The following is a 17,217-nucleotide window of genomic DNA, read 5'->3' on the forward strand; positions in this document are numbered from 1 at the left end:
CAGGTCATCCAGAACAGACACACTTGTCTGGCATTAACATCAAGAGAATAACTACATTAATCCTCCAAAGGGGGTGCAGACAACGAGAAACCGCTGGGTGCAGTTACAGAGCAAAGTGAAGCGCAAACATACAAAACACAACTATACAAACGGCAAAATCACTGAGCTCAACTGACAAACCTGAATATCAAGATGATAACAAACCTTTCAGCAACAGGTGTTGCTTATTTTTGAAGAGTGAGACGAATTAGGTTCAGTGTTTCAGCTGACTCATGTTCAACTAATTGCAAAGCTATATTCATGTGAAAAGGCTGAACATGCACAGACCCCACTGGCGCACGGACTGCAGTGGCAATGCATAAAGCAATCAAGATCTCATTCTAGTAACAAAACACTAAGTAGGTGAATTCACTCTCACCCTTACAAAATTAAAATGACAAAGAGGGATCAAACCCCTCCTCCGCATCTGTTTTCGTGTCATCCCCTCCCATTCTCCACCCCTCTTTTTTTTCGCTCATAAACTCTCGGACATACTCCACAAAGCTTCCAGAGCCCAGCCTCGCCCTACTGGACCAGGATCTGAACCAGAACAAGGACATAAACCTAAGCCATAGGCTGGACCTTATTGCTGTGGCCATCCATCCACAGATTCAGGTAAGAAAGCTGCCCTTCAGCACTAGTCACGACTCCTCCATGAATCTGCCAAACTCACTTCTAGAAACTTCTGCTTTTACAGGTACGGTTGGTGTACCTGAAAGTAATCAAACAGAGATGGATTATTTGCTTTTCTTGTTTGCTCGTTTGTGAGTTTCTTGTTTGTTTGTGAATTTAACATGTATAATATGTATTTAACATTCTGCTTTAGGTTATATCCAAAGCATATCTTAAAATTGACTAAACAGCAAACTGAAAGACAAGCTGATCTTTGACCTTGACCTCTAAAAACAAAAATAGGCATGTTTATCACATACACATTTCCTGTCATATTACATATAAATACCCTGTTGCATCAAAAGCAGTAACTGAGTATTTGCTATATGATATTACATAACTGTAACAGCTCTTAAATACAGATGTTTGGATATGTAACTGTCTTTGAGTCCTAACAGGGCAGCCAGACACATTCCTCTTCACTCACTCACACAAACAAAACCCAGAGAGACCAAGCTAAGAGCAATGGTGACCTAAAGGGCACTCTATGTTTGCCTTCAAGAGACCTGGACATTTTTCACTTGTATCAACACAAATGAGCTGGCCACACACACACTGACAGACACAGGCACACACAAAAGGTTAGGTATAAGAGAAGTGTTAATGGCAAACTACAGGAGACAACTGGCGAGAATAAAACGTACTATTTTCCAGTATCTCAGTAAGCCTTTATATAGCATTGCTGCTTAGAAAAAGGGGTGTAAATCTCTGACCGTACAATGATTTGATTTATGATTATTTAAGAAATTAGTCATGAAACTACATCACAAAATTTCATATTTAATCATGATTTGATAAGATTATCTTGGAATGATTCATAAACTAACACACTGAATATACATACTGGATAAGTGATGATGGAGCACACTATGAAAACAATATGCTTTTTATTTGGGATTTTTTGTGTAAATTTTACATTTAAAAATAGCCCAAGAATTCTATTTTGGCCAGAAAACGAGCATACTTTGCTGAGAATTATTACTTTTAATCGCAGTTGATAGAAACATTTCAAAATTGATGCAAATTCGGACTGATGCATCACAATGTAAGTGCTCGAATTGACACAACCTCAATATTGATGAATGCACTAATTTAAAAACAAGACGAAAAGATCTGTGAGTGTGTTATGTGAAGGGCATGCATTCATAATGTCCAGGTCCACGGCCTGCGCTGATCTGTTAGCCATTCTAACCTCTGATTGGGCCCTGATGTCCTCTGAGGGTCCCAAAGCCATAGTGCGCCCCCCACAGCTCCCAGCGCATTGCTCTGCCATGCCATCATGGAAAGTTGAGTGTGCAGGCCAGGCCAACTGCACGGCTCCCTCTGCCTCAAGAGGACTTTATTTGTGCAGGAATGTTGCCAGCAAGGCGGAAAAAATCGCATATAAACACACGCAGGCTTGGGAAATCTCCCGCCAGCTTTTCTGAGGATTTCCTTCTTCGGTTCGGATTCTGTTTTTTTTTCTTTTTTCGTTCATCTTTTTTTGGCTCCCGGTCCATCTTCTGATGATGAAGCGCTGCTGCATTTAGATAAACGATGCTCTACAAAGCTTTCAAAATAAATGGGGTTATATTAGCAGCATACTTGGACATGTGCTTTAAGCAACCATGTAAGGGCAGGTTTCCCCCCCATCAAGTGCAGAGTGTATCAGCAGAGTTCACAGTCTCTGAGGAAACTTATCATTCCCCGTCACTCTCACGCCTGCCTACTTTGGCCAATGGAATGCTTATGGGCCGTGTTGACAAACACCTCCAGGGCTAAAGTTGTGTGAAGCCAGGTGCCCGGTGGGGGCAGTACCAGATCACAGCACAGTGTCACTCACCAGGCCAAAGAGGCTTGCTCCTGCAGGGTGATGCTGACGAGGCCATCACCACCACAAACACCAGCACACATTCTATTCAGCACCAGTACAAACCAAGCATTCTACAGCACCTCTGCTAGGACGTTAAATGTGTTTTATTGTTCATTGTATGCAACTATTAAAGTAAGAACCTAAAGTGGCCAGACTGTCTAATTAGCTATCTTGCTTTCCAGCTGTCAGTTCTCAACTGATGAGAAACAGAAACAGCTCAAGCTGAAATAAACAAATACTCACTGCAATAATGTGAAGAAAAACAACTGTGGAAATAATTGCCATCGGCTTAAATAATGGCGATTAGCTCAAATAAGTGCAATCAGGCAATTATGTAGTAACTGTGACAGGCCCATCTGCATGACTATGGTCCTGAGCTTGACCCCCACCCCGGTGCAAAAAGTTGTGATGTACACCTAGAATCAGTGAGGACTGGAATCGACAGACTTTTGCTCGAAATACACGACCGTTAATCAGCCGATGTGTTATTTTTAGTCTAGCCGATCTGCGCTGCAGTTTTATGAGGTAAATAAAGTGAGGCTCATGCTGAAAGCTGTTGCTCCATCTATACCAAAATGTCACAGCATAATTATGCATGACTCATAGTGCTAAAGAGCCAGCTGTCTCTGACTTGATGTAGTGTGTTATTGATTTCTGTTAATTCAACAGGAAACTCATTTTTGTTTAAGAATTTAAAATATCGGTTTGGCTCAATTGAAAAATTATATTATCTATATTGGCTAATACTGCTTAACAGAAAGCACTGGAAACGAGCTAGTGTGTTTCATGTGTTCAAGTAACCCACACAGTGTGTGCTTTAGATTTTAAAAAAGCCTATCAGGCAAAAAAAACTGGCTGCTAAGAAATTGGAACTGACCATAAACCGCAAAACTCACTAGTGAACAGTTTCTCCAGTCATATTTGTATATTTATTGCATTTTTAAAAACATAATTGTAAATGGTACTAAAAACAATCAAATCATGGTGAAATCTCAGTTTTCATCATGAATTTATGAAAGAATTGTTACAAAACTCAAAACTGAATCATTAGGTCACAGACTTACACCCCTACACTTTAAACAACACAGCTTACAGGAACCACTCATTATTTCAAAAGAAGAGTCTGGCAATGAAAACAAACAACAGAACCACATGTCTTACTCTCTTAAACCATCCTGAAAAAGACAAACTGCAGAAAGCCTACACGCTAATCTTGTTATGTGCGGACTTAAAAAGATCTGCTTAATCGCTAAACGCTTAAGAGAGAAACAAAGAGAGAGGTCAAGCTCTTTACAATTAATTAAACAATTAACCTACGCCAGCAAACACAAAAATCGCACGTCCTTTCTACCCGGAGACGATGTACAGCTGTAGCCAGTCTCTGGCAGCAGCCGTTCGGAAAACGCCCTTCAGCAGCCGTAAAGGAGGGTGATGAGCTCTTGATGGAGAAAAATCACTCAGTGCTCAGTGAGTGTAGGCCACAGTTTCAATTAGAAATGACACTCTGTGGTGATAGGCAAAGGTCAGTCCTAAGAATAACCTTTAGTTTGTACCGCGGGCATGGCAGATAATGTCATGCAGGGGCTTTTGAGGATGCACAGTTTGCTCCTGCACTTGCAGCAGCGCTGAGGATTCTGGGAACATTCCCCATGGGGCTTGACTGTGCTGTGGAGACGGCTGAAGAACAGCAGTCTGAGAGAGGAAGATAAGCTTCTCTCCATCCAGAAAGGGGAGAGAGAGCTTCCAGCTCTCTAGAACATTACGGGGTTATAATTAAGTGCGTCTTATCTCTTCTGCAAAACGCATAATAACTGCATCTAATCTTCCCATAAGCAGCGCTTCAGTCTTTCCAGCTGCGTGAGACGCCCCAACATAAAGCTTGGGGTTGTCCTCCGTTTCCGTAGCTCTGCCTAATCCTGAGAAGAAGGTGAAATCAAAATCTCTCCGCTGTACAGCGGGGAACAACAAAATTGGGGGGGGGGTCAAATTGTTCACCCAGATAAAATATTCCCCAAAAGGAATTATTCTTCTGTGGAGATACATTATTCCCCAGATTATAATACCATGGGAAAGGTGTGTTTAAACGAAGAAATAAGGCAATATTATTCAATTCAATTCAATATTATGGTTAGGTCTGCACAATATGGACAAAATATATTGTGATTATATTGCACTGTGATCAACTTGTGGTCAGTTTTGCAATGTGCCTTTCAATTTATTGAAATCACACATTTGTGATGTAATTAAGGACTGACCTGCACCATTTTTGACCAAAATTGTTGTCTGTTATTTTGAAAATTTCTTAATTCATCCAAACACCCAAAGAACATGGCGAATATAGCAATATGGCAAAGGTATTATATCACAATATCACACAAGGGTATTTTTAATACACAGTATTTAGTTTTTATGACTTTCTTTCAACAATTTACATATTGTACCACACTTAATTCAATTATGCCCATTCAATAACTAGGTTCTCTTTGTAATGAAGTACGCAGTTGGTCAGTACTCTAGAAATACTGACAATATCACAGTAAGTTCAGAAAAGCACATTGTGATGTAATGTAACAATTTATGTCTGGTCAGTACGATCATCACACATTACAACCTTCAGTGACCAGCTGGAGGCTCATTTGCCCATTGCATCCTTCAGTAATTTCAGTATTCTGAAGGCCGACATTGCGATAACCATTAAGGAACAATATATTGTGCAGCCCCATGTTAAAGGCATTCACGGCAGCAAGGATTTATGGCACTCTGCAGTATACAAATGACACAGTTCCTGACACATGACTCACCATGCCTAAATCAGGGACTGATTTATTAATATCATCAAGTATAAGAACACACACAAAAATAAACACTACAGCCTCTAGAACAGTCCACTGCACATTCCTGTGACTAAAAACACATTTTGTCATTATGTCCTTTTTTTTTTATAACTGAGTTTCTGGATACGGTCACAGAGCCTATCAAACAGAAACAGGACTTTCACAAAGTGACTGAGTCATGGGAGAAAAGTGGATTTGGGTCCTTTCTATCAATTTGATTAATCTATAAACTATCTGTCCCTAGCATTACTTATCAAAACCAAAGAGGAAAACTCAGAGCGTGGAATGTCCAATCACATGAGAATGCAGGATCCTGAATGCAGGTCCCCAAAGGACCCCCCAAAATATCCTACAGGCAACAAACTCTGATGAGGTTAAAAGGTCGATTCTGAAAGTAAACTTTCAGAAAGTCCAACAATGTCAACAAGCCAAAATACTGTTTCGGAGCCAAACTATAAACTGCTTGCTGAAAGTTTCCTGTATTATGCATTCACATACAACTGGCCTGATTGTAGGGGAGTAAAACTGCATGCATCTTGTACACAGGTTTTAAGGATTGATGCACCTTCAGCTGTCTCTATTGTTTTCATTTAGAGAGACACATATTGTTTGCCATTTTTGCTTGCTGGGTGCTTCATGTTTTATGCTCTATGTGGCTGTCTTTTAAGCGGAACGCTGCAGGTGCCTCAACTGAAAAGAGAGTCAAAGCTGTCAAGTAGCCTTTTTGCTGTGCTGACCAGTCACATCAAAACCTGAGCCCTTAGTGACAGTTGCAGTCACTGAATTGTATGATTTCACAGCTTAAAATTAGCAAAATATAAAAAGTAGCTTTTTTTGTTGAGCTTGTTTTTACTAGCAGCGCCACACTAGTTAATATCTGATCACTTTCAAATGGAAGTGAAACAGCTTTCTGCCAATATATATCAAAACGACAGGTAGATAGCACAGCTGACTAAACAAGTAGATGTGCAACCAACCAGACACAGAACTCAAAACCATGGTGTGAAGCCTGCCCCTTAAATTTGAAATTCAGCTGCATAGATTTTAGAGTGTTTGTCTTCATTACAGTTAATTATAATAACAACCAGTAAAATAATTTTTGCCCAAAAATATATATATTTTTTTTAATGTGAAAACTCTTGGTGTATTTTTAAATAGTTGCTCCAGTCACATTTGTGTGATTTTATTATTTTTTCATAATTTTGAATTATGCCAAAATAACCTAATCGCTGTAATATAAAATATGAGATTTCAATATCACTCCATTTTAAGGAAAACATTTTGTGACTTTATTATGGTTTTGTTCTTTTTTAATTTAAAAACTTGTAAATGGTAAATAAATTTTATTTACAGTGCATTAAGCTTTATTCATTATGACCTGCACTTGTGAACTTATGTGAAAATCACTAAGAATTTGCGTAATTACTTGTAATAATAATAACAAACAGTTTGTTAGGACCTTTTCAAGCATGAATTATCACAGCATTAGTAATTATTCACATCATTTTAGTTTATAACTGGCAACACTTTATTCTTATTGTTTATAGGTTGTGTCAAGTATTGTCTGGTGTTTATTACTTTAGGGCTTATTCAAGGCTAAAAACAATAAATAAGTTTTTGATAAATTAGTCTGCATCACAAATTCATCAGATATTTCACATTAAATTGTTAGAATGGGTTGAAACTTTGAATATTTCCAGCTTGCATATTTTTGTCTACCAAAAAGCCAAAAAATTATCTTTATTTTAAAATATAAGATGCAAGTCTACTTGAAATGAAAAACTGTTTAGTGCTTGTTAGCCTCTAATTAGTGAGGAGGCAAAAAACTGAAGCAAAATATTTACATGATACTATCTAGACAGTACAGGAATGAAATAATGCCAATTATAAACTAAGATGTGAATTTAGATGATAATTCAGACTTAGTAATTTGCAAAACAGGGCCTTAACAAAGTGTTTATTGGGCATTCCTACAACTAATATAAGTGATTTTGGCATAATGAACCTGTACTTATCAACTAAAACAGGTCATAATAAACCTTAATGAACAGTAAATAAACCTTTTAGAACCAAATGTGTTACTTTAAATAAACTGCTACTGAGATTTCATACTGCAGCAAATCATCTCCTAAAGAATCACAATGTAAGGTCAGAAGTCATCTACACCTCTGCCTGACTGATCCCGTACTGTGTGCATGCCTACTCATTCAGCTTCTCTGCTGATCCCTCCCTCAGTTCTGTGGAGTCCACTGGCCCCTGGACCACCTCTGTCACCACGACAACCACGAGCACCTCCACCGCATCCTCCATCCACTCCCTGCATCCCTCCACACTACTTTCTGAGGTGCTGCTCTCTACTCCACACCTCTCTTTCCATCTCTCTCTCTGTGCACTACACCTCCATCACCACTAGAGTGTGCTGCTGCGCTGCTCTCTGCCCTCCACCATGGAGAAGGTGCAGCACATCACGCGCGCGGCCATCCGGAGGGCGTCCACCATGGAGGTGCCCCAGCAGGCCAAGCAGAACATGCAGGAGCTCTTCGTCAACTTCTGCCTCATCCTCATCTGCCTGCTGCTCATCTACATCATCGTCTTGTTAATGTGAGCTGGAGGAGGAGGGGGTGGCCTGCTGGTCAATGGGGGCCATGGACTCTGTCGATTAGAGGGCGTGGTCTCTAGTGGTGTGGGGTGGTCATAAAAGAGTTTTATAAGGGGATTTAAGAGTATGTGAGTTAATCATACTGCATGTATTTCACCCACCAAACCTGTAAATAAATCACCCATATAGTAACATTAGCACACTGACAATCAGCCTTAACCCTTAGAAGTCATAGGTATCACAAATGCTAAAAAAAAGTAATCACATAATCATGTAGTTAATTATGCAAATATATAATTTAAATTAAAATACTATACCAAAAGCAAAACAACAGTAATAACTCTAGACTGCTAAGGATTAACTGAAGTGGAGTGGCAGTGTTGAACTGAGGACAGCCAGTAGAGTGAGAAGAAGAATTTTGACGGGGCTGCAGGGGATGAGGGGACTGTCATCACTACAGGCAGCTGCTGAGAGGCTGTGGTCACTCCTGTCCTCCACCCCACTCACCACTCCCAACTCCCCACCTCCCCACTGCATGCTACTTTTCACAAATGGACTTAAAGGCACTGAGCACTATGCTAGCCATCCCTGACCCAAAGCACTGTGACACGCTGAAATATACTAAGACTACAATAAACACTAAGTGATTTGAATGTGTGTGTGTGTAGAAATTTTTCTGTTCATTCAACAAGCCATCCCACACAATGCTAACTAGGCTAATTCACTTTAATGAGAGAAACAGAACAATCAAAACCAACTCTTAAACAGTGTTTGACAGCTCCTCACCTAACTTCTAAGCATGTGTAAAGGAACAGTACGGCAAAAAATATACCTTCTCCCCCTTACCCCAAATGTTGTTGATTAGCTATAACAAGTTTGCTTCTTTAGTTTTAAACTGGTGCTACAAGGCTAGTGTAGCTAACAAGTAATGGAAGTTTATGGCCACTGGTTGCACTGTCAAGTTGTTTTGTAATCTAAACTAGATTTGCTGTCTATATAAATGAATGAAGGTACATAGCATAGCAAAAGACAATAAAAATTAAGAAAAAAAAAACAAAAAAAAAACACAACATTTTATGACTATTTTACCATCTTGGCTGTAAATATGTCTCAGTATGCACTCATGTGCTAGTATAGGTGAAAAATCTAATATAAACGCAGACTTACTTTGCTCTGCTTTAAGCTTTAACTCAGCAATAGCTGCTTTTCTCGTATCTCCGGCAGGAAACGTTTCCTTAAAAGTAGAACGGTTTCTTTTAAAATGTCTCTCAACGTTTGACTTTTTACAAGGCTAAAGTCAGCTTCTCGCTCACCAGCTTCTTGTTTGAATTTGCCTGTTCCACCTTAAATGGTGCATGAGGCGCCAGAATGTAACTTCGATAATTTCAAAATTCAAACAAGAAGCTGGCGAGCTAGAAGTTGACTTTAGCTTTGCGACTTTTTAATGTTTGACACTTCCTCGTTGCAGATTAAACGTATCAGGAATCCTTATAAATGCAAATATGTCTGTCAATTCGTTTCTAAATTATCAAAGTTCGTCTTAATTCTCTCGCTTTGCCTTTTCCTTAGTTACTAGCTAGACGAGATTGTTGTCGTTGCTATGGTGACCAGCAGCCTGTGCACCAATCTTCAGTGTTAAAGGTTGGTGAATTAGCAGTTATAGGCTACATTATCTGTAGCGTTTAAGACCATTTATTGTTAGAACTGTGTTAGATTGATTAACAGAGCTTTATTTTACTCAAAAGGAGGATTATTTTATTTTTATCTACAAATCTAATTCTGCTGTGGAGCCACAACAGGGCAGTAAAAGAGCTGCATGTTGCCGACCCCTGCCTTAAGACTATTTTTGTAGATTACAAGTTTGTGGTTTGAAGTAAGTGTATGTTATTTTAAACTAATTATCAAAGTTCTAATTGGTCAGTTGTAAGTAGGACTCCTAAAATAAGCTGTTTCTTGTTAAAAAACACAGCAACATTCTGCTCTTATCTGTCCTTTGTTAATCACGTTTAGCTCCTTCCACGTCATGTGAAGGATCAACAGTATGGTGTAAACTGGCCCTCCTCTCTGCTCACTGACCACCACCCTAGCCTCTGAAACCCAGGCCAGCCAGTGCTTCACGCCGAGCTCAAGCACTCCACCGTGGGACAGGACAGCTCCAGCACAGCCTCGCTTTCACACCATGGATCTAGCCAACAACCGCGGACTCAACCTGCTGCTCAACTTCCTGCTCATCGTAGTGGTGCTGCTGCTGATGCTTATTCTGGTCAAGCTGATGTGACCTGACCTGCCCATCAAGCGTTTAAGGCTTAATATGGCCTGAGGCTCATACCGAGAGTCATGGGGACCCTTGCTCACTCTCTCTCCCTCTGTGGTTAAGTGTCTGTCCCACTTTTTTAATCAGATTTAAATGCATTGCCATAAGACCGAAACCCTCATTAAATGGCTGTGGAAGGTCACTCATTTTAATAAAACTGGCCTTGCCATCTCATAAAAGTAATACATAAATGATCTATCTCTATTCTCTATCATTTGTCTTTATAAACACCATAACAAGACTCAAGCTGCTATTGTCAGAATCTTTAAAAATCAGCCCTGAGAAAGAAAAATGTCACTAAAATGCATTTGTCTGCTCCACCTAGTGGATAATCTTTCACACTGCATTGAGCAGTATGATCTAATACATCTAATAAAAGAGGCAGGATAAGTCTCTAAAATGAGGATTTTTCTTTAATAGCCAGATTTGCTGTCCCCCCCAGAGGAAGATTAAAGCTATAATATATACACGCATCCATTGCCAGTTAAGAGAATTAGGGCTTCAAAAGTAGGTGACCTCTTTCTGTACACTACACTGGTTGAGTCCACAAAATGAGTATGCAGTAAGCTGCAAAGAGGAGAAGAGAGATCATGCTGTCAACATCAGACCCAGCAAACATGGCTATTCCATTTCTAGCAAAATAACACCACCTGAAGGTATGGAAGAGATGCTAACAACCTGCAGCACTTTGTTTCTATAAATCCTTCACAACTTCTTTTAACTAAGAGTGTTTGATTTGTATATATCTTTCTATATGATGTAACTGTAATCAAAAAACTTTAACATACTTAGCACGGTCACAAAGTTCTACATTTTCAAATAACAGTGTGGTGATTTGAAGTCAACAAGGACACAGACACATGGGGGATAAAACAGTATAACAGTAAGTGTAAGCATGTGATCTATTTAAGTGGAATAAACTGTTGCTGATGTTCGTAAACAGCACTTTTGAAGTGATGAGTGAAAAAAGATGCACTGTATAGTTATATTGTAATAAAAATAAACTCCACTGACTATTACCCCTACTGAGTGTTCTCTCATGTTTCTTCAGAGGTGCTTGAATAAGCAGAGACAGAGCCCCTAGCATAGCTAACGGCAACCTCCACAAATCACAGGATGAAAAATTCAGTGCTCCTGCAGCCTTTCTACAATCTGGAGACATAGAAGATGTATATCAGATCTGCTATGCTAAACTAGTCAATAAACTGTATGCATGTGTATGCATTATATAGGACATGGTAATGGTTCTTTAAATGGTTCTCAAATCAAGAGGTAATAAAGGTTCCATTCAAAATGCACATTTAGAGTTAGCATTAGGGCAGCAGATGCACTGTTTCAATAGCTCCCAACTGGACCTCCTGAAGGTCCACTAAATACTGCAAAGTCTTCAACTGATTATCTGGCCTGTAAATGATCAAGTCTTTCAGTAGAGGAAACACATTGTGTGCCCATCCCTGTTTTAAAGTGGTCTATACAGCTCCAAGAAGAAATGTCTGAAAATAACCAATAACTTTATTTTTTATACGCACTCTCTTCTGCAAGAACAAGAAGGGCCGATGCTGCCGTGTTACAATCTGTCCACTAGGGGGCAACATGACCATGCTTTTAATTAGTACATTTACACTTCACTTTACCCTCCCCAAAAACCTCTTATGTTCTAAAGCCAGCGAAGCCAAATACACTGATTGCACCCTCCATGAACTAAACCCATATTTGTGAAATATACTAGATTCAGAGTGGGCCTCCATCACTGATTCTTAATCCCACTCCTAAGGACTCCATTCACCGCACATTTTCGTGTCTTCCCTGATCTAATTACCAGGTCCACTGAACCAAGTGTGTTGGATAAGGTGTCCTTGGGCTACCCCACATTTTCATAGTGAGTAACACTATTTTGCACACCAAAAATAAAAGGTGTCCAGGTCATGTTCTTGTCCCTGGGCAAGACCCCTAACGCTACATTCACCTACCACTGTAAGTCGGTCAGCATAAGACCACCTGCTAAAAACTTAAACGTAAATGTAAATGAAATGTTCTCCAATACCTGAGTGAGCTCAGCCTCCTGCCTCAGTCTGTCACGTTGCTGCTGCTCCTGTTGCCAGGTACTGAGGCCGCAGCCCTCAGGCCCGGGCCTGTACTCCATCTGCTCGCTTAGCCACATCTGAGTGCGAACGGCCGGCTGGATGGGAGAGCCACCCACCGACTGGTGGCCCAGTGAGGGTCCTCTCGGGCTGGGCAGCAGTAAGGAGCTCGTAGTGGTGGGTTTACTTTCCGGTAAGGCACTGTAGCTCAGGTCCAGCGTGCTGGGCTTGAGCGGAGAAGAGCAGGATGAGTCTGTCCTGGTGAAGGTAGTGCCACTACCCAGCTCATACCTAGGAGGTCAAGGCATACGGACAAAAACATAACTACAGGTGTGACACTGCCTCACAATATGGATTTTACCATTATTATAATTATTATTATAATTAGGATGAGTATTTGCATTTTTAATTAAATATAATTTTTGTTATAATTGTATATTGATGTAAATAACGTTCATAATAACAAACTGGATTTTAAAGATCATTTCAAATAGTATAATCACTGTCACAGTGGAAGGTTTGTGACTACCACTGCAGTCTTCTGCACTTCGTGTGTCAGGAAACTATTATTACATTATTATAATCTGAACAGTAAACGGCCAAAGTGTTGATCATCTCATATTTATTAACACTTTCATTTATTATAGTTGATTTATTGGTGGTATAGGTTAAATAAAAAGTCAATTATATCAATTTGAGTTGAGAGAAGTTTTTTTTCAACATTTTTATATTTTTTATGTATATACATTTCTATACTATCATGATAGAATACATTCATATTATCCCATCTTTAATCATGTCTTCACTGTCTGGACAGTGGAAAATATTGTCCACCCCAGTCCTACCTGTAGCGCGGCAGCTCTGAATTGTTGGAGGACAGCTTGTGCAGGCCGTGTGTCAGTAGAGCATCCGTGCTCAGGGGGTCCTGCTGTCTGTAGCCGTATAGCAGACCCCGGTCGAGGGAGCCATGGGGGTCGGATCGGTACGAGGATCGGCTGGACGGGCTGCTTTTATCCTGGCCACTCAGCCGGGTGAGGGAGGACCAGCGACGGACAGGCCGGGGGTCCTTCATATCCAGTGGGCTGTCGAGGGGCAAGGGCAGCTGGCAGCTGCTCCAGGGGCTGCTGGGGGTCGAAGGGGCACTGACCCTAGAGGCGGAGGGGGAAGGCATGACATGGGCCGTGGGGATGGGGCCCTGCGAGCGAAGCGGCTGGAAGGACAGCGTGCCACTCGAGCTGGAGTGATCTGCAAAGATAAGGTGTGAAAAATGAGACAAATATTAGTGGTTAGACAGTGAAATATAACTCAAACAGGAACAGAATAGTTTCAGTTCTGAGTTCACTGCAGCTGCAACAGCAAAAAAGAAAGGCAACTTAATAGTCAAGCACTCATTATAGTTAGATATGGACTGAATATTTTGTTTATTGTGCCTGAAATATTATTTTACAATAGTTTTGAGACATGGTTTTGACTTAAAACATATATTTTTAAATTCATTCTTGGCAGAGAGGTAAATGCAGGGTACATTTATCAGATTTACTATTATAATACATTTATAAACATTACATATAAAACTCAGAAGATGTGTAGATTTAACTGGTGGTTTTGGATACTAAATAAAATGACAACATTTGTGTTGCAGACATCATGACCCCTGGTTCCTATCACCATCACTGTAAAGAAACCTGAGTCTTTTAGTTTCTCTCTAATGAACAGTTTCACATAAAAATACTCTGAATTGCTTTTTATCTCAATGACCAAATTATGCAGAAGTTTTGAAAATCAGTGATATGTTGTGGCTTTTCCCTTACTATCTACGTCCCTTTTATTTCTTCCCTCGCAAGTGTAGGCTCTTTATATTATTATCATAACATTTTTAAAAACCCACTAGAAAGAGATGAAAAATGAAAACTATGAAAAAAGCTCATAAAATATTAGCAGGTTTAGTCATGCATTAGTCATGAGAAACATATCTGTCTCACAAAATCAATCGTTTTATCTTTTACAAGGGCAGAAAATATAAACCTGATTGGTTAGGCATTTATTGATTCTGGATGTCACTGCAAGATTACCAAAGGACAAAGCTGTGGATGATTATTTACGGTTGAGTAAGAGCGCCCCCCACAGAGTGTTTGTAGGCATTGCTCAGCTGCTGCGGCTCATGAATAAGGCATCACACGTATGCAATATGCCATGTCTGGCAAAACGCCAGCCCCAAGGGCATTACACATGGACCTGTGGTTACAGTGACACAGCACGGAGGAGACTTATAAGCTATATAAACACACATAAACAAACAAATAATAATTAACAGCACCTAAGAAGTAAAAGTAATCGATACCCCAAGGTGGTGTTAAACAAACACAAAAGAATTCTATGGGAACATTTATTTTAAATCGACATTAAACTGAATGAGCCTACAGTCATAAATTTCTAAAATTCCATAATTTCTAATAAAATCACACAAAATCCTAATATTAAGTACAGTAAATAAAAAGTACACAATATATATGCTTTATATTTGCCTCAACGTCACTGACGAACTTGCCCAGTACTGATCCCTTACTCAAAAATCAGAAATAATTTGTTTTATGCACACTATAAAAGAGCCTTAATTCATATTCATACAGAAATAAAGCAATTAAGACATCAAAGCTCTTCGCATCTCATTAACAGTTGAGAGAACTGCAGTGCTGCAGTGGAGGACCTTACTTCCTATAAATAAAAGAATGAGGGAGAAAGAAAGAAAGAAAGTAACTTAGAGAACATGAGAGAGCTCCAAGTCCTCAAACATCCCACAATCCACCAGGGTGTTCCCAGAGCATGATTTCTTTTCCATTCTCTCCCAGCCCTTTAGGAATGAGTCCCAAACAAAGCCGGACAACAGCTCAGGAAACGTTCTCCCTGAACTCATCTGACCTGCTCCGTCCCCTCAAACCAGAGGGCTTCAATCACAAGCTGCCCTGATCAGCGCTCATCTCTGATTGGAGGATTCAAAGCTCGTCTGACTAATGAAGGGAAGCACTCCTGCTTTACTGTATGAGTGTCTCTGAAGGGCATCACACAGTGCAGCGCTCTGTTTCTGTAAACATGATAGCTTGGTTGTAGCTGCATGGAGCTAGGCAGCATGGCTGAATGGTAGAGGAGGCCGGGTCAGAAAAACACTGGAAAAAAGTTAATGTTTACTTACAAACGTGCTCTATGATGTTCATGATACTGTTATACTGACAGAATGCAATTCACAACAGCAACCACAGGGGTTGATATGGTTTCTTCTGATTTGTTGGATCATAAATGAAGAAACTGACTGCTGCACATATTGAAATGATGGCAATACAAGAAGAATCAAGTTTAGATTAATAGAATAACAGACAATAGTCGTTCTAATAGTGTTCTACAAGTTTTCAGATAAGCCTATCTGATGTCCCATTACAGGGTATTTTCACTCCAAATGTGAACAACAACAGGCCAATTTACAATTTCTATTCTGATGTGTGTTGCATTTTTGTGAAGTAACTAATATGAGCCATTGTGCTGTATTTGAATGTTGTTGCTTCACCTGTACCAAAATGTCATGATATAATTATGCATAACTAATTGGGCTAAATAGCCAGTTGCTTCTTATTTATGATGTAGCCGTTTCTGTGATATATGTTATTTAAATGGGCAACAAATCCTTTGTTTAAGAATGTTTGGCCTATTAACAAGCATGTTATGAATGAAAATGTGTGAGTGTGTTTCATGTGTTCACTTAGCCCACACAGTGTGAGCTTTGGGTTAAAAAAAGATAAATGTGTAAGAAATTAGAAACACCCATAAAAATTCATTACTGGTGCATGAGCTGTTCCATAATCTTGGGTGTGCAACAGAAAAGGCCTGTATTAGAATAAGAATTAGGAGTATTTGAGCAGGAACAACAAAGTGCAGTGCACAGAACTAAAGCCCAATGCTCAAAACTAATGCTTCATGACTATTAAAGACACTGTCAGAAGATCACAAAAGCCTGCTAGACCAATGAACCTCTATATGAGCAGTCAATCTAGGGGTGCAATGCTGCGACTGTGAGTGAGAGAAGAGCTGATGGGACTCGTCAGTGTTTGACAAGGCACGAAGTATTAGTCCTGTCAATGCTCCTCTCATCACATTACTGCCATTCACCCTACAATGTCCTTCATCAGCAATCATTCTGCATGTTAAAGCAAAATGTAAAATAAAGCAACCCCCAACTTTCACTAGCAATCATATTAGTGAATAAGTAATCTATTGTTTATTTTGAAGATTAATCTTTTTTTAAGGCCAAACATAATTAAAAAACACTAACTAAAGGTTTAACAATTTTAATACAGCTGTTGTGAAGAAGAACTTTCATGTATCTGAGCCAAACGAATCTGTTATAATTCTTTATAAAAAGACACAATCATGGGTGGACATCCTACCTCAATACGGGTGGACACGTAGGCTAGCTAAAGGAAGGCAAAAAAGTCAACATTTGTGGTACCAAAGTATGTATATGCCGACTTTACTCTGTTTGTCTGAATAGAATTATGAGGTATGAACGTGGATAAGATGATTTATTAAAACTGTCTTTGTACAATAGGGTGCAGAGAGTTTTGTTTCACCCTGTACATCAACACCTGGTTTTAGTTTCAATGCACACTGGTATTAGTTAGCATAGCTGTTGTATCTCAGTTTCTCAGTGTTTTTTGCTCAGTACTCAGTTTTTAATAAAACAGCTTTATTGGAAATTGCTACTGAGTATGAATCGCAGGCTTTGTCCGTACACAATGGTTTATTCAAATATACAGTGTGAGTTTTCTAACATCACA

At 39.6% G+C, this 17,217-nt stretch overlaps 2 protein-coding genes across 4 annotated transcripts in view; one reads left to right on the plus strand and one right to left on the minus strand.

Annotated features, from left to right (window-relative positions):
- cep85l (centrosomal protein 85, like) overlaps positions 1-17,217 on the minus strand; it is an 83,663-nt gene that overhangs the window by 24,893 nt on the left and 41,553 nt on the right. For all 3 annotated transcript variants that reach the window (XM_036582087.1, XM_036582088.1, XM_036582085.1), the window contains exons 3-4: positions 13,237-13,636; positions 12,355-12,682 (exon numbers count right to left, since the gene is read on the minus strand). In XM_036582087.1, coding sequence (XP_036437980.1) covers positions 12,355-12,682; positions 13,237-13,636 — 728 coding nt within the window. The remainder of the gene's footprint in view (positions 1-12,354; positions 12,683-13,236; positions 13,637-17,217) is intronic.
- pln (phospholamban) lies at positions 521-8,649 on the plus strand. The gene is made up of 2 exons (XM_036582089.1): positions 521-654; positions 7,633-8,649. The coding sequence occupies exon 2, from the start codon at positions 7,844-7,846 to the stop codon at positions 8,000-8,002; it is 159 nt and encodes a 52-aa protein (XP_036437982.1). The 5' UTR covers positions 521-654; positions 7,633-7,843; the 3' UTR covers positions 8,003-8,649.

Source organism: Colossoma macropomum, unplaced genomic scaffold, assembly GCF_904425465.1.
Source record: "Colossoma macropomum unplaced genomic scaffold, Colossoma_macropomum, whole genome shotgun sequence".
Taxonomy (NCBI): domain Eukaryota; kingdom Metazoa; phylum Chordata; class Actinopteri; order Characiformes; family Serrasalmidae; genus Colossoma; species Colossoma macropomum.

What these genes read in the sequence shown, in the direction of transcription:
- pln (XM_036582089.1), top strand. Translation starts at nt 7,844, where the DNA reads ATGGAGAAGGTGCAGCACATCACGCGCGCGGCCATCCGGAGGGCGTCC.